This window comes from Piliocolobus tephrosceles, chromosome 19 (genome assembly GCF_002776525.5).
Source record: "Piliocolobus tephrosceles isolate RC106 chromosome 19, ASM277652v3, whole genome shotgun sequence".
NCBI lineage: Eukaryota > Metazoa > Chordata > Mammalia > Primates > Cercopithecidae > Piliocolobus > Piliocolobus tephrosceles.
In genome coordinates this window covers 6,391,606-6,410,650 of record NC_045452.1, presented here as the reverse complement: position 1 = coordinate 6,410,650, position 19,045 = coordinate 6,391,606, and the positions used below count along the sequence as shown (strand labels likewise).

General features: G+C 56.0%; 1 protein-coding gene across 1 annotated transcript in view; it reads right to left on the bottom strand.

Moving 5' to 3' along the window:
* The window catches only part of GNAZ (G protein subunit alpha z), a 29,617-nt gene extending 28,193 nt beyond the window's left edge, over positions 1-1,424 (bottom strand). Inside the window, exon 1 of the mRNA XM_026448222.1 lies at positions 239-1,424. Coding sequence (XP_026304007.1) covers positions 239-961 — 723 coding nt within the window. The 5' untranslated portion in view covers positions 962-1,424. The remainder of the gene's footprint in view (positions 1-238) is intronic.
* Between the last annotated feature and the right edge of the window lie 17,621 nt (positions 1,425-19,045).

The window sequence follows — 19,045 nt, the reverse complement described above, 5'->3', positions numbered from 1 at the left end:
CTTGCCCTGTGGCCTCCACACCCTGAGTAGTTCAGGCATGGGACATGACACCTGCACTCCACACCCTGTTCCCTCTGCCCCCACCTTGCTGGAGCCGCCTCAGTTATCGTGCAGCAGGGCCAGGCCTGCGCCTCATTCCCTTTCTGGCTGCGGACTGTCCTGGACCTCGCGAGTCCTCTTGCTTCCAAGAACCCGTGACAGCAGGAACAAGCAGAGGAAAACCCCCGGCCCCACTTACTGTCTGGTTATCCTCGTAGAGTTTCAGGTCGTAGCCGCTGAGCTCCACACAGAAGATGATGGCTGTGACGCCCTCGAAGCAGTGGATCCACTTTTTGCGCTCTGACCTCTGCCCCCCCACGTCCACCATCTTGAAGGTGAGCTCCTTGAAGGTGAACTTGTTCTCCACGATGCCCGTGGTCATGTCCCGGGAGCGCAGGATGTCCTCGACAGTGGGGATGTAGTCAGCTGCGGCGATGCGCTCCAGGTCGTTCAGGTAGTAGGCCGCGTTGTCCTCCAGGTGGTACTCGCTGGAGCGGCTGAAGCAGGCCTGTGCCCCTGGGTCGGCCCAGAGCCGCCGCATGACGCCCAGCAGCTCGGGTGTGATCTCGCCCTTGCTCTCAGCGGGGCCTGTCAGCGCAAAGAGCTGCACAGCGTCGTAGGCGCGGTCCGGGTTGTGGAAGTCGATCCTGAGGGCGGCCAGGGCCCGGATGATGCGGGTCAGCGAGTCGATGGCGTTGTAGATGATGAGGGGCTTGTACTCCTTGCAGGCCTCCAGGTTGAAGCCGCCGCTGTGGATGATCTTCATCTGTTTGACGATGGTGCTCTTGCCTGAGTTGCTGGTGCCCAGCAGGAGCAGCTTGATCTCGCGGCGCTGCCGTTGGCTCTCTGAGCGCAGGTGGCGGTCAATTCTCCGGGACCGCCGGGCTGCTTCTTTTTCCTCTGAGCTTTGCCGACATCCCATGGTCTGGCAGCAGCGGGCCCAGACAAGGAGCACGGGACGGGGTGCCTCTCCCTCTTACCACAGGGGATGCTGAGACCAGGCAGACGAGAGCCCAGCTGCCCTGGAGGTACTCAGTGCCAGCAGGGGGGTGAGGCCGAGCCACACTGCAGCCCCTGCCCCAGCGCCTCTTCTCCAGCCGGCATGGCGCTCTGTGCAGCGGGCGGCGGCCGCCCCTCCCCACTAGTGACACTCCACCTCCCTAGTCAGCAAAGTGGCCTGATTTGCCGTAGTCATTCCCTGTCCTCAGCGACGGTGGGAAGCCGTCCGCTTGTGTCTGTCTCGGCTGCTGCCGTCTGGTTGCTGGTTGCTGTGGCGATGTTGTTGAGTGGTTGGAGGGTTGGAGGGCCGGTCACTGGTGTGCTCCCTGCAGCCCCCCGCCTCTGGCTCCCACTGTGCATCCAGCCCTTCACCTGCCAAACACAGAGAAGAGTGTGAGCCTCCTCCCTGTGGCCCCACCTCAGGCTGGACAGTGAAAGGGAGCTCTTCTGAAAGCCGAGCAGCAGAGACTGGCCTCGGAAAATCATCTGGCAACAATCCATCTGACCCCCTCTCCTCCATGGGGCACCGCAGGGTCCACACCATGGTGTGACACGTCTGTCTGCTGCTGCCTGGACAGTCTACCTGAAGCCAGGTGCATGAGGGAGAGGAGGGTGTGTGCGAGGCCTCTGCCCACCCAGCCCTCATGTTGGACTCACTTCTACCGCATCCAGTTAGGATTCAATAAGGTCACCCTGCTGTGATGCCCCCTGGCGCCCTTCTCCCAGAGAGCACTGATAGAGCTCAGCCTTGCGCTGTTTTACATGGGTGGCCAGGCCTCGGCCCAGCCCTGGGATAACTGAGCACCTCTCTGACTCTCACTACCCCCGCAGGAGCTGGGTCACTGCTAATCACAGGGAGGAAAAGCACCAGGAGGGAGGCCTGGCCCCCTCCTTCCCTTGAGGGCACTCTGCTGGGCCAGCCCAGGAGCCAGCAGATAGGCAGGGACCAGAGCAAGGTGGAGGCTTCAGGCTGTGGGAGCACCGTGAGGTGCCTAAGCACAGTGGGCAGGGGTGGCCTCACTCCTGCAGGAGGAGGTAGAGTGGGGCTTGGGCTGAGACCAGGGAATTGGGGACTGCACGTGGTGCCGTGGTGAAATCCACCTGGGAGAGCAGGAGATGTCACAGTGGCTCCCAAGGGTAGCAGTAATCACTGAGGCCAGGGCAAGGCAGGGTGGCCTAGAGGCCCCAGGCAGAATCTTTCACCAACCCTGCGAGTCAGGGCCTCCCCATCCACCTTTCCTGCCAGCAGGGAGGGGCACACCCTAGGATGCCCCTGTGACTTTATCAGGTGCTTGGACCAGGCCTCCCCACACGAGGGGCAGCTCAAAGCTTGGGCTTCTGCCCCTGGCTGTGAGCCCAGGGTGGCACCAGGCCCCACCCAGCACGCACCCCTCTTGCTCCTTCCCTGACCTCTGTCCCTTTCCGGAGACCCACGTAGCCTCCCCATCCTGCCACAGGCAGCATTAGCCCCTCTAATACCACCCATCAACTCTGTGACGGGCCCTGGGGTGGGAAGGCCCGAGGCAGACAGACCCCAACAGCCAAGGCCCCACCCCCAACTCCTGGGTGTGACCAGCATCTGAAACTCAACCTGCTAAAACCTTAGCAAATGGCACTTCATCCTCCCAGCAGCCATCCGTGCCCCTCATAGTCCCCTGCCCCTCACAGACCTTGACCACTAGTTCTGGCGATCTTGCTCTGAAGCAGGCTCCTGGTGGGCTGTCCTCTCCCTGGGCAGAGGTTCTGATCTCTCCTGACAGTGGTGGTGGCCTCTCACACCTGCTCCCTAGCCCTGCCAGCCTCTGACAGCCAGAGGTTCTAATACCACTTCTTTCCCTTGGTCAAACCCTGATGTTACCCCCACCACTCTCAGGGTGGTCTCATCCTTCATGCCTCGATTGCCTCTCCCAGGTTGTGTGGCCTCTGGCAACTTACTCCCATCTCAGAGCCTATCCCTCACTGGCCACAGGTATCTGTGAAAAGTAAAGCGTCTAGCACAAGCCTGGTCCTCAGAAAGTGACAGCCAGTAGCAGTCACTGCCCTGCTGTGCTTGTTGCTGTGAGCATCTCCTTGCCCCCTGTCATCCTCCTCCATAGCAGCCCTCAGCTAATGTGTGACCTATGTGACCTTGTGTGCTGCCGTCGCCCCTACCCCGAGCCAGAGTGCGGGTGAGGAGGGCCCGTCCTGGCCTCGTTCCCCACTGGGAACAGGGCAGTGCCCGGTGCATAGTGGGTGTTACAGTAAGCACTGGTTGGTGGAAGGAGGGAAGGAATCACTGGAGAGGCTGAGGAACTTTCCCGCTTCACCGGGCAGCCACCGATGAGAGGTGCACCAAGGAACGCCCTAGAAACATCTCTGCCAAGACAGCAGTGATTAAACAGTCACTCAGCCCAATCCCAATGACGCTGAAAATTACATCTGAGAATGGAAGCCCCGAGATGACCCTCCCGCTCTAGCACACAGTGGGCAGAACATCTGCTTAAAGATGACATGTAGCCCCTTAGGTGTGGAAAGGTGTCCAAAGCCCTCAGCCCACTGCCTGGGGACCCAGGGTCCTCCCTGCCAGCACCATCATTCCAGCAGGAAGCCAACATGCTCCTTTCAGAAGGCAGTGTCCAGCCCAGTGGGAGGTGTCCTCTGTCATCATGACTATTCTTCTCAATTCAGTGTTTGAAAATCTGAGGTACAGCCAGGTGCCCCCTTCGTCCCAGTGGTGGGCAGAGAAGCTGCTCTGTCCAAGGATGTGTGATTTGTGCTTTGGAATGTATGTGCTCCATGGCTCCAAGGCTCCAAGGCTGGGGATCAGAGAGCAGGTTGGGGACACTGGGCTGGCAGCCTGGGCCCTGAACTGCTGTCGTCTGGAAGCCTGGAGCTAAGGGCTGCCCAAGCAGTCTTTGATCAGTGTGTACCAGCAATGGCAGGGCAATGTGGGAGGAAAGGGGAAACTGAGGCCAGGCAGCAATCAGGGCGTCAGGGCCACGTCTGTCATCTGCATGGGGCAGTGACGAACAGTCACAACCAAGGGGAGGTCCCCTGCTTGAGGACCCTCGTCTTTCAGATCACCTGAACCAAACAAGCAGAAGGCGCCACCCAGAATTCTCCCTGCAGCTCTGCAGGGCTCTGTTGTGTTTGGGGGTATGAGTGCCCTCCACAGGAGTGCCACACATGGGACAGGGCTGTGCACGGATATAAGGAGGCCTTGCGTTGGGAGCCTGGCTGTGGTCCAAACCACATGACAGTATGACATAATAGGTATGACAGAATAGGTATGACAGTCCCACCTATTTTGAGGCTTGACTTCTTGGCTCTTACACAAGGCTCTGGCTGGCCCTCTCTCTGAGTCTAACCTGGGCTTTACCGGACATGCTAGGACTCCCCAAGTCCCAGGATGGAACCTGATGATGGTTGGCCAAGAGACAAAGGCCAAGAGCTGGATGACCACATTGTTCCCTGGCCCAGAAACCACTGATGGGTCACCAGAGCCCAACAACCAGGACCCCCCACCACAGTGCCTCTGGGCGTGGCTAGAAATACCAGAGGAATGGGCGAGGGAAAGAGAGTGCCAGGCAGAGGAAGAACATGCTCTAAGGCCCTGCGGTGTGTGGGGATGTGTGTTAGGGATGAAAGGGACAAACCATCCCTAACACACAGGGGAACTGAAGGAAGGACAGAGTGGCTGGACCAAGGGAGAGGAGAGAGGTACCAGGCAAGAAGAAGGGGCACAGGGCTCACCAGAAGTTCAACTGAGCCCTTGGTCTTCACTGAAAAGAAACAGGACACCACTGAAAGGTTTTAAGCCATGTGTGTACCTGCATGTTTGTGGCATTCTGTGGTGCCTGTGTGCAGGTCCACTGCGGTGCGTGTATGTGTATGCATAAGTCCCTGTGTGTGTGCAAGTCCACTGCAGTGCGTGTACGTGTATGCATAGGTCCCTGTGTGTGTGCAGGTCCACTGCGTTGTGTGTGTGTGTGCATGCATAGGTCCCTGTGTGTGTGCAAATCCATTGTGGTGCATGTATGTGTATGCATAGGTCCCTGTGTGTGTGCAGGTCCACTGTGGTGCGTGTACGTGTATGCACAGGTCCTTGTGTGTGTGTGCAAATCCATTGTGGTGCGTGTACATGTATGCATAGGTCCCTGTGTGTGTGCAGGTCCACTGTGGTGTGTGTATGTGTATGCGTAGGTCCCTGTGTGTGTCTGTGAGTGCGCAGCTGCATGGATGTGTCTGTGTCTAGTTGCTTGTATGCCGGTGTGTGCATGTGCCTGTTCACGTGCACACACAGCTCTATGTACATGTCTGTGAGCAGGTCCATGTACACATCTTTGGGTGTGCATGCACAGGTCCATGCCCCTGTCTGCATGTGGTTGTGCGTGTGTGCAGCTGCATGTGTACTGGTGCGTGGGAGCATCTGCATGTGGTTGCATGTGGCATCCTGGGAGCAGAGACACCCTGGAGAGGAGGAACCAGCTGAGGTGTGCAGCTAGGCTGAGGCGACTGGGGCAGAGGCAAGATGGGTCAGGGGCTCTCCAGCATCCCACACTTACTTGCTAAACCATGGCTTTGATTCTGGCACTTGGGCTGAGGCTGCTGAATGAGGCAGATGAAGATCCATTCCCTATTTTTGCTCAGGTGGGAGGGCAGGAGTCAGACTACAGACAGTAAATAAACAGCAAGTGAAGAAGGTACCCAGTGCTACAGTGGAAATGGAGCTCCCGGTAGGCTGGGTTGGGGGTGGCGCATGCAGGCTGCAAGTCTGCAAAGGTGGGTGGGGCTGGCCTCCTGATAGGTGAGAGATAAGTATGAAAAGGTGGTGAAGGAGGGAGGCAAGCAGGCATCAGGGATAAGGGAACCACTGGTGCAAAGGCCCTGACGTGGGAGCATGCCTGACCAGTCTGAGGCGCAGGAAGGAGGCCATGTGGCTGGTGCCAAGAGGGTAGGAGGTCACTGTAAGGGCGAGTCAGGAGCCAGCCAGGGTTTGGGTGAGAAGTGCCATGACCTGCCCTGTGTGACCAGCATCCCTTGGCTGCTGCGCTGAAACCAGACCAGAGGAGGCTCCTGGATGCAAACATCCAGGTGATAAAAGGGGAGCAACATGGGTGAGGGCTGGGGGAAGTGGATGCAGTGAGGAACTCTGCAAGATGTGTGAGCTGTACCGTGCACAGTGCCTGGTGATGGAGTGGTAGCTGGGTGGGAGCAGGGAGAAGATCAGGGAACTCCAGGGTCCAGCCAGTAGGCTGAAGCAGGGGCTGCTCTTGGAGAGGGGACATATTAGGTGAAAGTGGCAGGTACTGGGAAAGGGGGGCTGTCAGCTGTCCCTGTGGTACAGGACCCTACTGTGCTTATGGCCAGTACAGATGAGTGGACTGTATCGGTGAACACCAGCTAGTATCCAGCCCCCGTCCCCAGCAGATGTGTAGTGTTTCCAGCATGAAGAGTATGGCAAATTCACCAGGAGGTCGCTTAGGACTTAGTGCGACACAGGGCTAGGCATCAGGTCCGACATGCAGGCAGCCAGAGGCCAGGAAGCCCTAGTAGGCTGCGCTCAGCCTGCCTCCTCCCCAGTAGCCTCAGGAAACCAGCTTCTCTTGGCCGTAGGCTCTTAAGGAGCTCCATCCTGGTCCCTGACTCACCTACCCAAAGGTTCCTAAGGCATGATCCCCAAACCTTGAGCCCACTCAGGAACCCTCTGCTGAGAGCCACTTGCTTCCTGTGGTTTCAGGACAGAACCTTCATTCAGCCCACACATGGACTTCACCCTCAAGACCCTCCCTTCTCGCCCACCACCCAGCAGACCTGGCCTGCCCTCATGACCCTCCTTCCAGATGTGGCCCTCTCAAGTCTGTTCCTGTAACAGATGTTGAGTGACAGCCCTGAGCCAGGATGGGGACATGGTCATGGAAGTAAAGTGCTGCCACCTATCTTGGGACCTTTGCATCCTGGATGCCCACCACTCTAGGAACCACTTCCCTCCCCAGGCGCAATCCCTGGAGGCCCCGCCTGCTGTTGGGCATAGAGCTTGGGCAACACAATACCCATGCCCACACCTACCACAGCCTGAGCTCGCCAGGGCCGAACCAGGCCACGGGAGCCAGCCTGCCCTGCCTGTAACCTCTAGGCTCTCCCCCAAGCCTTGTACAAGGCCTCCGCCACAACAGCCAGCACAGCACAGAGTCAGTGCCCCCCCCCCGCTGAGGCAGAAGAGGACAGCCCACAGCCAAGGTCACCGAAGGTGTCACTGCCCAAGCCGGCTAAGCCAGGGGTGGGAAGACTTATCAGCTTATAGACTGGCTCCCTCATCACTGTGCCCCACTTCCTCAGAGACAGCAGCCCAGCCCCTCACTCTCCAGGTCCCTAGCTACCTGCCTCCCTCCCTCCTCACCTCCCAGGAAAGCCTGCCCCATGCAGAGCCTGGGCCATGGAAAGGGTGAGCCAAGATGAAGTGATGGTTCAACACACAGACCCTGTCCCCAGGGAGTTAGTTTAGGCTTGTTGAGGAGATGGAACTGTACCCAGACTGTGACTGGAAGAGACGCAGAGACAGTCATGCCTGAGGCCCAATAGAGGCCACTCAGATGGCCACCTCTGCTGGTAACAGGAGCTAGGACCCCAAGAGGTGGCAGGCAGCCCAGGTCACAGGGCCAGCAAGGCAGAGCAAAGACACACCCCTAATGCCCGATGGGCTCCCAGCCCTTCCCAGATACCATAGATACCATACACGCTGAACCTTCAGGATTCTCTAGCCTCAGTGTAGGGACCAGTGGTGTCCACTATCCCAGGCGTGGGGCGGCAGCAGGAGTCATGGAACCCACTTCAGACCAACAAGTCCTTTCCACTCCACTGGGGCTGACCCCAGGGCTGCCTGCGCCTACCTGCCACTCACCCTGTCCTGGAGTCCCCTGTGGAGGCTGAGCTGCCCAGCATGCCCCAAGCAGGGCTATGACTCAGCACTGCCCCACCCCCACCTCCACCCCAGTGTGCTGAGACGCCTTCTATCCTGGCAGCTGCAGCCCCTGTACCTGCCAGCACCACCTTGGCACCCAGCAGCTGGTCTGCGGTGACGTGGGGGAGGGAGGGAGGAGGCCTGTGCAGTGACAGATCTCCAGGCTCACTTATGCCTATGACCACAGGGCCTTCCTCAGACAAGGATGTGGGGTAGAGTGGGTAAGGCTCCAACCTCAAGCCAGCCCACAGCTCAGAGCATGCAGGGACCAGCAGGAGGAAATGCATTGGGGTACCCTGAACCCACATTTTGGACGTGTAGATGGTTCATATAACTCAGATCACTCGACTTGCTGCGTGAATATGGGAACCCACAGGCCAAGCTTGAAACCGCCTTTGCAAAATTATGACTGAGACAGTGAAAGAGATTTAACTGACTCCATCTTGCATCTAACCTCCAAGTTGTCCTTGTTCATTCCTGGGTGTAGGCTGAACTAACTTTGGGAGAAACTTAGTTTATAGTTTAAACAAAGATGGTAATAGCCCTTTTCCAAAGCAGACCTCCTTCTTGCCTGAGGACTAGACTGCCTTTGTAGGACTCACATTAGCCACAAGATTAGAAATTACGGTTTAGGAGTCATGCAGCTGAAGTCTAAAGATTCTGACCCTCCCTAAACTGCTCCTAAGATCAGTGTTGGAGATATTTTGCAGACCCTGCACTTGATGGATCAGCTGGCACCATCCAGATGGATTAACTGGCTCATCTGATCTTGTGGCCCCCACCCAGGAACTGACTGAGCACAAGAAGACAGTTTCAACTCCCTTTGATTTCATCTCTGACCAATCAGCACTCCTGGCCCACTGGCTTCCACCCATCCACCAAGTTATCCTTAAAAACTTTGCTCCCTGAATGCTCTGGGAGACTGATTTGAGTAATAATAAAACTCCGGTCTCCTGCATAGCTGGCTCTTCATGAATTACTCTTTCTCTATTGCAATTCCCGTCTTGAAGAATTGGTTCTGTCTAGGCAGCGGGCAAGGTGAACCCCTTGGGCAGTTACAAGCTCAATTGAGGCATTTTTATATTCACAGTCTTACTCGTCACCCAGCTGCAGTGCACCATCACAGTTCACTGCAGCCTCAACACCCCCGGGCTCAAGCAATCCTCCCACCTCAGCCTCTTGAGTAGCCGGTACTACAGGTACACACCACCATGACCAGCTAATCTTTTTATTTTTTGTAGAAATGAGGGTCTCACTAGCTCAGGCTGATCTCGAACTCCTGGGCTCAAGCAATCCTCCTGCCTCAGCCTCCCAAAGTGCTGGGGTTATAGGTGTGAGCCACCATGCTTATTCCATCACCTCTTAAACAGTGGGTGCTGCCCCCAACTCTGGAGCCACTGTCCCCACAGCAGCTCCCACCATGATACTATTCTAGAAGAAGGTCTGGAAAAGCCTGTGCCTGTGGCCACTGTAGATTACCAGGTTTCCTCCTCGCTGAATGAGGAAGCACTTTCCACTGCCCTTTTACGCCTGACTTATCGGAGCCGTGTTTGCTTCCAGCTGACAAGCTGCACACATCCTTGTCCTGCCCCAGCCATGCATCCCGTCATGAGTTTCCCAGGGCCTGGCCTGGACCTACAGGGGCCTCCTCGGTGGCAGCTCTCTGTGATTGCTGAGCAGCCAGGTGTCCTTTGTGTTGCCCAGTTCTTCTGTCCCACTGCCTTCCGTCCTGTCACGCTGGCCCCATCCAGCAGGAATTGGGCTCCACAGATCACTGCAGCCCCATGACTGTGCGCTTCCCCTCTCTCCAGTGGTCTGATCATGGTCCAGTGTCCCCACAGGCTCTTCATGGAGCCATTTCCACACATCTTCATGGGAGGTCAGGGGCAACTGCCGGCTGGGCCCCGGGGAGGGTCTGTCTCAGGGAAGCTGGGTGTGGTGGGGTCGCGGAGGGGACACTGGGTCCCAGCCGTGGCTCTGCTGTGCTTTCCTCATCTATAGTGTGCCTCCTTGGGCGGCTGAGGCCACTGGGAGGAGAGGAAGGTGCCCAGGGAACCTAGGTCCAGAGGCCCATGTCTAGAGATGCACAGGGGACAGCTGCACCTCTATGCCACCCGTCTGCTGCCACTGCTGGGCCGAGTGCTTTGCTCACACACGTCATCTCACGTTAAAAGCAGGCCTGGGAGGTGGCCTCAGCTTTACGGCTGTAGAAACCAAAGCCCAAAGATAGAGGTGATTTCCCGGGGTGGCCTGGCTGGGAGTCTGCAGGCCTCAGCTCCCACCAAGCCCTCCAACCGGGCCCCACAGGACTGCAGCCTGCCTAACCTGGCCACACCTGTGTATCACTGGCTGTTTTCACTCAACATTTTTCTTTAAATTGACTGCGTTTTTTACTTTTAAAAAATGTACTTTATAACGACTTCATAGTCCTACTTTCAGTGGAAAGCCGGGGTCACCCGCCGTAGACTGAAGTAATCTAAATACAAAACAGTGTAGAGGAACCCGCTTCTGCTGCTAGCCAGGGGCAGGACCCTGTCGAGGGGCCAGGCAAGGCCACTGGCTGTTGCTTAAACAGCGGGAATTAGCGCCTGCTGGAGGGTGCGAGAGCCAAGAGCCACGTTGGCACCAAACTGGGATTTTCTCCTTGAAGGAGAAGGACTGAGAGAGAAACAAAAAAGCATTACCTTCCTCCGGGGAAGGTAATGTGCCACTCACAGCTGTGGCCTTAGGCCACCTCCTGGGGTTTGGTGGTGTTGCAGCCCCCTGCTCTGTCCCCACTGCCTCTGCCTCCTGGGGACACAAGTGGGGTACATGGGGAACTGGGGCCAGAGGCCCTCTCTGCTGGGACAACCAGGGTGGAGGCACTGGTACTGGTGGTGAAGGGATGGGGGCTATTGGACTGTGGTGTAATCACTGCACCCCTCCTCCCCAGGTCAGAGCCCATCTCTCATCTCAGCAAAGTGGGTCACCCTCTCCCTGGTTCAGTTCCATCTGTTTGCTCAGCAGAGTGTCCTCCACTGCTTCTCCCGTTGCTTGTAAATCACCCAGCACATGCGCCCAGGCCTGAGGCCTTCCATCCTCAGATCTGTATGGGCAACCGATCACTCATTGACCTGCTCTGATCAATACTTTGCTCTCCCAGAATCAAGCCCCATTGTGTGTCCCCTGCTTGGGGACAGGGGGATATGATGGGGAACAAGCTGAGTCTGTGTGTCAAGGAGCTTGTGTTCTCCCTGGGGAGATGGTGAGCACATAAGGCAGCCAGGCCATTTCAGATAAAGCTCAGCACCATGGAGAAGAGGACACAGAGAAAAACGCAGTATGGCAGCAGTGAGGAATTGCTGAGGATGCCAAGGGGCAGGGTGATTCTCAGAAGTGACCCCGCAGATGCAGCAGACGGGCTTAGCCTGGGGAGAAGCTGCCTGGAAATCACATCCACCTATCTGAGGTGGGGGTTCCAGCCTGAGAGCTGCCCCAGAAAGCTCAGGGGCTCCAGATGAGGCTCCCCACCTAGGGGCAGGTGGCTCCAGGGGACCCCGGACAGGATGGGGGTTGGTATGGCCTCCTGGAGCAGCATTTCTGCATCATACCCTCCAGTGTGCAATGGTACCTGGACATACGATGATAGGGTGACCACAAAACCGCAGACAGCATGTCCTGTGGCAAGTGAGCTAGGGTTGGTGTCCACGCCCACACTCATCTGGGAGAGCAGGGACCTGACTTCCCTGCCTTCCCAGAACGACACTGTCTGTGGCATCCCCACTGAATGGCTCCCTGTCCAGCTCCCCACTGGGCCTTGGGATAGTGAAGGGCGGGGCTGTGGCTCTCAAGGCTGCATTGTGTCATGGGCCATGAAGCGCAGGTGCTCAGGACCAGGCGGGGATGAAGGCAAAAATGAGCGAAATGGCCGGGCGCGGTGGCTCAAGCCTGTAATCCCAGCACTTTGGGAGGCCGAGACGGGCGGATCACGAGGTCAGGAGATCGAGACCATTCTGGCTAACACGGTGAAACCCCGTCTCTACTAAAAACTACAAAAAACTAGCCGGGCGAGGTGGTGGGCGCCTGTAGTCCCAGGTACTCCGGAGGCTGAGGCAGGAGAATGGTGTAAACCCGGGAGGCGGAGCTTGCAGTGAGCTGAGATCCGGCCACTGCACTCCAGCCTGGGCGACAGAGCCAGACTCCGTCTCAAAAAAAAAAAAGAGCGAGGATATGTTTCACACCCAGTGCACCAAGGCTTCCCCATGCTGCTTCATCCTGGTCAGTGTGGCTGTCTGCAGGAAGGCCTGATGGTTTCAGGCTTTTGATACAACACCTACAGATGCTCCTCAACTTAGGATGGGGTTATGTCCTGATAAACCCATCCTAAGTGGAAAATGCATTGACTTCTCCCAATCTGCCGAACCTCACAGTTTAGCCTAACTTACCTTAAATGTGCTCAGAACACTTACATTAGCCTGCAGGTAGACAAAGAATCTAATTCATATCTTGTGGAATTTACTGAATACTGTACTGACAGGGAAAAACAGAATGAATGGTTATATGAGTACTCGAAGCAAAGCTTCTACTCAGTGTTTATTGCTTTTGCACCATAAGTTGAAAAACTGCAAATCAAACCATCCTAAGTTGGGGACCGTTTGTATTTTTGGACTAAAAAGCCACATCTTCCAAAGATGATAAAAACCTCAACTTGCCTTACTGACAGTGACACTGGACATGGGCAGGGACAAGCTACCCTCCCAGGAACTGCCCTCTGGGAAAAAAATCGCCTGCATAGCTCACCCCTCCCTCCTTTTTAACTTCACAAGAAGCAAGGTTCCTGCCTCTCCAGCTGCATCTCCCACCCACCACACCCTGTTCCACCCCACCTGGCTGAAAACACAGCCCTGTGAAGCCCAGGGAGAACCTCCTTCCCCGTGAGGACCCCTGACTACTGCAGCATCAGGATCACTGGAGCCCCAGTGGACTCAGTCTGGGCCTGCCACCCGGCCCGTGTGACCCTGAACAGGTGTGGTATGCAGCTGGTTCGGCAGTGGGACTGGACCTCCCCTGGAGAAGAAATGGAAGGGATGCCCCACAAACTGGCCCTTCCTCAGCCTGAGGGCTGCCGGCTCCTCCAGCAGGCACCTTCCCTGACCACATCTGGCCCACATCCCCTCCTCCCACCTTCGTCTCCAATGGCTTGTGTGTGGTTTCCCCAGGGTCCCCACCGCAGGTTGATCTGGGCTCCCGCTCTGTCCTCCCTCCCCCAGGCACCAGCTCTGCTTCCCTCCAAGCAGGTGCTCTGGGAAAAATTCGCAGAACAGATGGATGGGTAGATGGAGGAACACCAAAAAATATTTGTACAGAGCTCGGAAGCTTCCCCAGCACTCCCTTTTGAGAGCATTACCTAAAATGACCTTTCCCAGCAGCCTGCAAAGGGGTCACCCTACAGTTCACAGGCCTCAGGACCTGAGGTCGCTGCTGACCCATGGCCTGCTCCTGGAGCCCGTGATATCCCTGGGACTCTGTGGGCCAGCTCTACTGGATTCCCCTGGAACCCCTCTGCCTGGGTCTGCCCTCCCTGACTACCCCCAATACCCCAGACCTCCCACAGACCTCTTGCTTCTGCTTTCCACAAATATTTCTCAAATGTGCATCACACCTGCCCCTCTCCGAGCTGCAGGCTAGCCCCTAAGGACCCTTCCTTTGGCATGGTTTCCAGTTCCTTCTGGCTGTGCGGAGAGTCCAATTCCTGAAACTTCTCCTGCCCACCCTCCTCTCTCACTCTCTCAACTTCCCTGGAGCCTCCTGCCTGGTCTCCCAGTCTCCCACCTGCCCTCTCCCATCCCAGCCAGCTCACGTCCCACCTTCATATGATCTTGACCACTTCACACCTTACCGAATTAAAATGGGAGTTTCTGGGGGCAAGGTGGGGCGGGGGGAAGACAGTGTGGACTCTGTACACCCCAGGCTGAGCCCAGCTAGCCTCGGATCTGTGAAACCAGCGTCTCCTGGTCCTCAGGCCCATCCCCCATGTCCTCTTGCGCTGGAAAACCCCACACCTCCCTGCAGGTTGTCCCTGGACTCTTCCGCTTGGGTGGGCTGGGGTTCCAAGGGCCTTGTGAATCCTAGCCCTGGGGAAAGAGGGACCTCCGGGCTGGCCTGCCATGGGACTTCTGCAGTGTCATCAAGCAGCCCCCTCCTCACACTTGGCCCCTGTGGCCTTGGCTCTGTCGTAGATTCCCAGTTTACAACCTTTCCAAATATTACGGAATGACCCTCTCCAGGCAAAACAAAAATAAACAAAAAAACACAGCAAGGCCGGGTGCAGTGGCTCATGCCTGTAATCCCAGCACTTTGGGAGGCCGAGGCAGGTGGATCACAAAGTCAGGAGTTCAAGACCAGCCTGGCCAACATGGTGAAACTCCGTCTCTACTAAAGATATCAAAAAAAAAAAAAAAAAAAAAAAAAAAAAAAAAAAAATTTAGCCAGGTGTGGTGGCGTGTGCCTGTAATCCCAGCTACTTGGGAGGCTGAGATAGGAGCTTGAACCTGGGAGGCGGAGGTTGCAGTGAGCCAGGATCGCACCATTGCACTCCAGCCTGGGTGACGGGGAGACTCCAACAAACAAACAAATAAAAACAAACAAAAAAACACAAACACAACGAAAAAGACCAGCCTGCAGAGTCCAACATTATTACACATATATTTCTGGGGTTCTTTTTTTTTTTTTGAGATAGAGTCTCTCTCTGTTGCCCAGGCTGGAATGCAGTGGCACCATCTTGGCTCACTGCAACTTCTGTCTGCTGGTTTCAAGTGATTCTGCTGCCTCAGCCTCCCAGGTAGCTGGGATTACAGGTGTCCACCACCATGGCTGGCTCATTTTTGTATTTTTAGAGAGACAGGGTTTCGCCATATTGGCCATGCTGGTCTCAAACTCCTGACCTCAAATGATCCACCTGCCTCTCCTTCCCAAAGTGCTGGGATTATAGGCATGAACCACTGCGACTGGCCTATAACAAATATATTTCTAATAACTGCTGATGGCCAAAAGTTGCAATCAAACCTGAGACTGCTGGCTGGTTGATCTACTGAAAAGTGAATTAAAGTGGGAAGTCCTAAGAGATGATATACATGTACTTTATTTTCATTTAACTCAGATAAACATACATTCATATGTCTGTCAATTTTTACAGACACAAACTCTTCCTAAAGCAGAGTTTCTGGTTCTGGGGTTATGCCACTTCCTGCTTAAACCACGGTACACCTTGCATGATATCTCGTTTACCTTTTCCAACACAAGCGAGGTGGCAAAGGAACTGGAATCTGGACATTAGGCTGTTATACTCCTTGTCCCCAAACTCACACTTGGCTTGCCCACACCAAACCTACCCATGGCTTTTATTGAGGCTTTCCAAAGCATCTACTTCCATTTCCACAGAAGCCCTCTATACAGTCACAGCCCATCAGTTTACACAGTATTCCAGGCTGTGATTACAATGAGTACAACTGGCACAAACAGGTTTGGGACAATCACAACGGACTCAAAGGGATATATGAGGAAGGGCAAGGGGGTTCTAGAGAGTGCCTGCTGCCCTGGAGGGCCCGCCTGCACTGATATAAGCCTGCATGCTTTACAGTGAGAAGGGAGGGCACCCATTAATCCAGTGAGTGCTGATGACAGAGGTAAAAAGGGTTTTCGTGCACCAAAATTTCCGCAAGGCTTGTAAATGACTCTGCATTTCATTATCACAATAGCTTTTGCAGTGTTTGAAAAATGATAGCATATGCACATGTAAGACATCACCGATTCATGGCTTGGGGACATGTGACTCCGTGTTTGTGGGCTCTTTGCTGCCACTCCACAGTAACCAGGGCTCAGGCCACTGAGTTGGCTTCTCCACACTTTCCCCATAACCTGCCTGATGGGCCTGTCACCAGCAGATCTGCAACAGGTCTCACCTTAGAAACAGGTCCTCCTTTCTTTGCCTCCTCAAAGCTCTCTGCCTATCCTGAAGCCATAGTCCGAGCAGATGGGAGGAAGGACTGGGGTTAGTGAACACAGTGTCCCCAACCTGTAGACAACCCCAGGCTCTGCCCTAGCTGGGCCGTCCAGTGTCCTTCTGCTAAAGGAAGGGGAGATGAGATGACCAGGAAGGCCCTTCCCTGTAACCCTGTGCTGTCTTGGCTTTGGACACCCTCAGCCACCTGTCCTGTCTTTTGGCCCACAGCCACCATGGCTGACCAGACAAAGGGTAATAGTGTCACCTGAGGAACACTGACTCAGGAGGAAATCAAGCCAGATATTTCTCTGGGCCAGGAGTAAATAAATAAATAAATATGCAAAGGTTCCGCCTATGGAGGGGAGGGTGGCCGTGACAGCAGAGAAGAAGTGGGGCCTTCATTAACAGCCAAATCAAAGAGGTTGCTGCCTTAGAGAGAGCCATAGCCCCAGGCTCCTGGCTCTGCAGTCTCCCCAGGGAAGTAAACTGCTGACTCCATCAGACCCCTCACTTGAGTGGGGAATCTGATTTCACCTTCTGGGTCTTTGAGGCCCTGCAACCTCCTGCCATTTGCCTCCATGTGTGGCATCCCACAATCCCCTACCCTACCCTGGGGACCTAGGGGCATCAGTGGTGTCTACTACATGCGCAGCACGCCTTCCCTGGGTCCCTTTCCTTGAGAACTGAGGCCGGCACCGCAGGTTGTGGCTGGGCCCAGCCGGCCTCGGGGGAACCTCAATTGCCCTGACTCCGTCCAGAATTCCACCACTCGATCCCGCCAGCCAGCCCCAGCCTCTCATCTGTTTTGCAGCAGTATGACTTCTCTGGTCTTGCTGTCTCCAGCCTCCTGTACCCTGTGCTCCACCAGCAGCCAGGGGGATCCTTGGAAAAACAAGGCAGAGTATGTCTCACTTGTGCTTGAACCTTCTCCTGCTTGCCCCTAGTGCTTGCTTGACATGGGCAGACCTGGAGTCAAAGTCCAGTCGGGATGCCAGGGCTCTGCAATGCCTGGCCTCTCTGACTCCCACTCCCATGCTCCCCGTTCCCCACTCCTGCCATGCTGCCTCTAGCTGTCTCTCCAGCACCATCCCTCACTTTTAACTCAGGGCCTCTGCACTGGCTGTTCCTTCCTCCTGGAACGCTCGTTGTCCAGAAAGCCAAGTGGATTTGGCTGCCGCGCCCCCTCCCCATCCAATAGCTCAGATGTCCCTTCCTTGGGAGGCCTCCCTGCCCATCCTATTTACAATGGAAAATGACCCCCATATTCTCACACAGCCACACCACATGTGCTGCCTTGCCCCAAGAATGGTCCCTTTCTAGCACACTGTATAATTTACTTAGTTTATCACCCACCTCTTTCCCACTGTGCCATAGGGCAGGGGCTGTTGGTCTGTTTGTTCACGAATGTATCCCATGTGCCCACAAGAACCTAGCACCAAGCAGGTGCCAATAAATCAATCCCAGTCCCCTGTAGTGACTGAGTGAGGGATTGGTCAACGTGGCTCACAGAGGGGATAGTCGGGGACCTCTCGGAGGTGTTCTGGAAAGGCCTGTGACCTTCCCTGGGTTGATATGGGTAGATGCCAGCCCCCTCCCACGTGGACTTGGCCAATCCTGATGCTGACCCACTACTGAGCCCTTGGGCCCAGGAGCCAGGATGCCCCCTCATTTTGTAAGCCCTTTGGGGCTGGGCTTCTGTTGCTACCCCTGCAAGTGTGCTCCCACCCCACACATACACTGCATGGCCCCTCAGCCCCCTTAGAAGCCCTGGCCCTCACCCTTGGCCTTCTTCCTGTGCCAGTGATGGGGATAATTCCCCAAAACCTGGCCCACCCAGAGCCTGGGGCTGCAATCCATTTGCTGTGGTCCCTGGGGACCGCAGTGGCCACACCCTCCACACCTCCTCTATCCATTCCACACCATCCTGGGAGGAGGGAGAGCCCCAGAACAGCCAGCATGGCAAGACAAACACACTCGAGACTGAGGCCTAGCACTCCAGGAGCCGTGACAGAGACGGGGGTGTCAGTGTGGCCAGGAGACTCTTTGGAGGAGGTGGGCGGTGTTGGGGGGACAAGGGCAGCCCCACCAGTGCCTCTGTGTCCCAGCCATGGGGTGGGGCCGGGCTGGGCATGTCTGTGCTTGCGTGCGTGGTGTTATCATAGAGGAAATCAATGCCTGGCACTGGCCCAGTGTTTAAGGGAAATGAATAGATTTTGGCCGAGGACAAAGACAGTTTGATTAATCAGAAATTGGATAATGGAGGCAACACTCTAATTATTTTTCTTCCCAGCATTTTATCGAGAAATATGTTTGCACAGCATATCAGAGGTAACGGAGCGGGTGAGGGGATGACCATGCTGGAGAAAAGCCCAGCTCGGAGACAGGCCACCCGCACCCGCCCTCACCAGCCGGGGTCCTGGTAGCCACTCCACAGGGCCACAGGAAGCAGGAGGGGTGGGTGGGGCTGGCCTGAGGCCACACGCAGCTGGGGCAGCTAAGGCCAGAGAGGACGTGCCATGCAGAGCTGAGCAGGAGGAGGCATGAGGGCCAAGCCCTTATGGTGGAGTTGCTCCTTCCCTGGCCTGGCCACAGTGAGGCATAGAGCAACTAGTGTAGGGGTGCAAGAGGAGTAGGAGTAAGTACCCCACCAGTTCACAGGGGGTCAGGGCCTGCTGGGGCCAGGGTGAAGGCTGTAGGTGCCAAGTTCTCCCACCCTTAGTCAAAAGGGTCTTCAGAAGGCCCCACTTGGCAGCTTGGAAGGTTTTCCCATCTTCACCCCTGGGGAAGCCTGGTTAGCTGTTCCATAGCCAAGGTCAGATAGGACCACTGGGCCCCACAAACAAAGAGCCTGGGACTCACATGCCTCAGCCCTCCTTGGTCACCCTACCCCCTCCTCCCTTGCTGACCCCACTCCTGCAACACCTGGAGCGAAACCACAGGGTTTAGCACCTTGTTTCCATGGCCATCCAGTCTCCCTATTCCAGGAAGGCTTTCAGGGGCTCCTTGCTAGAAGAGAGATCAAACCAGGTGTACATCCAAGAGGAGGCACCCGGCCTTGCAGAGCGGCTGAGTCTCTGCCACTCATT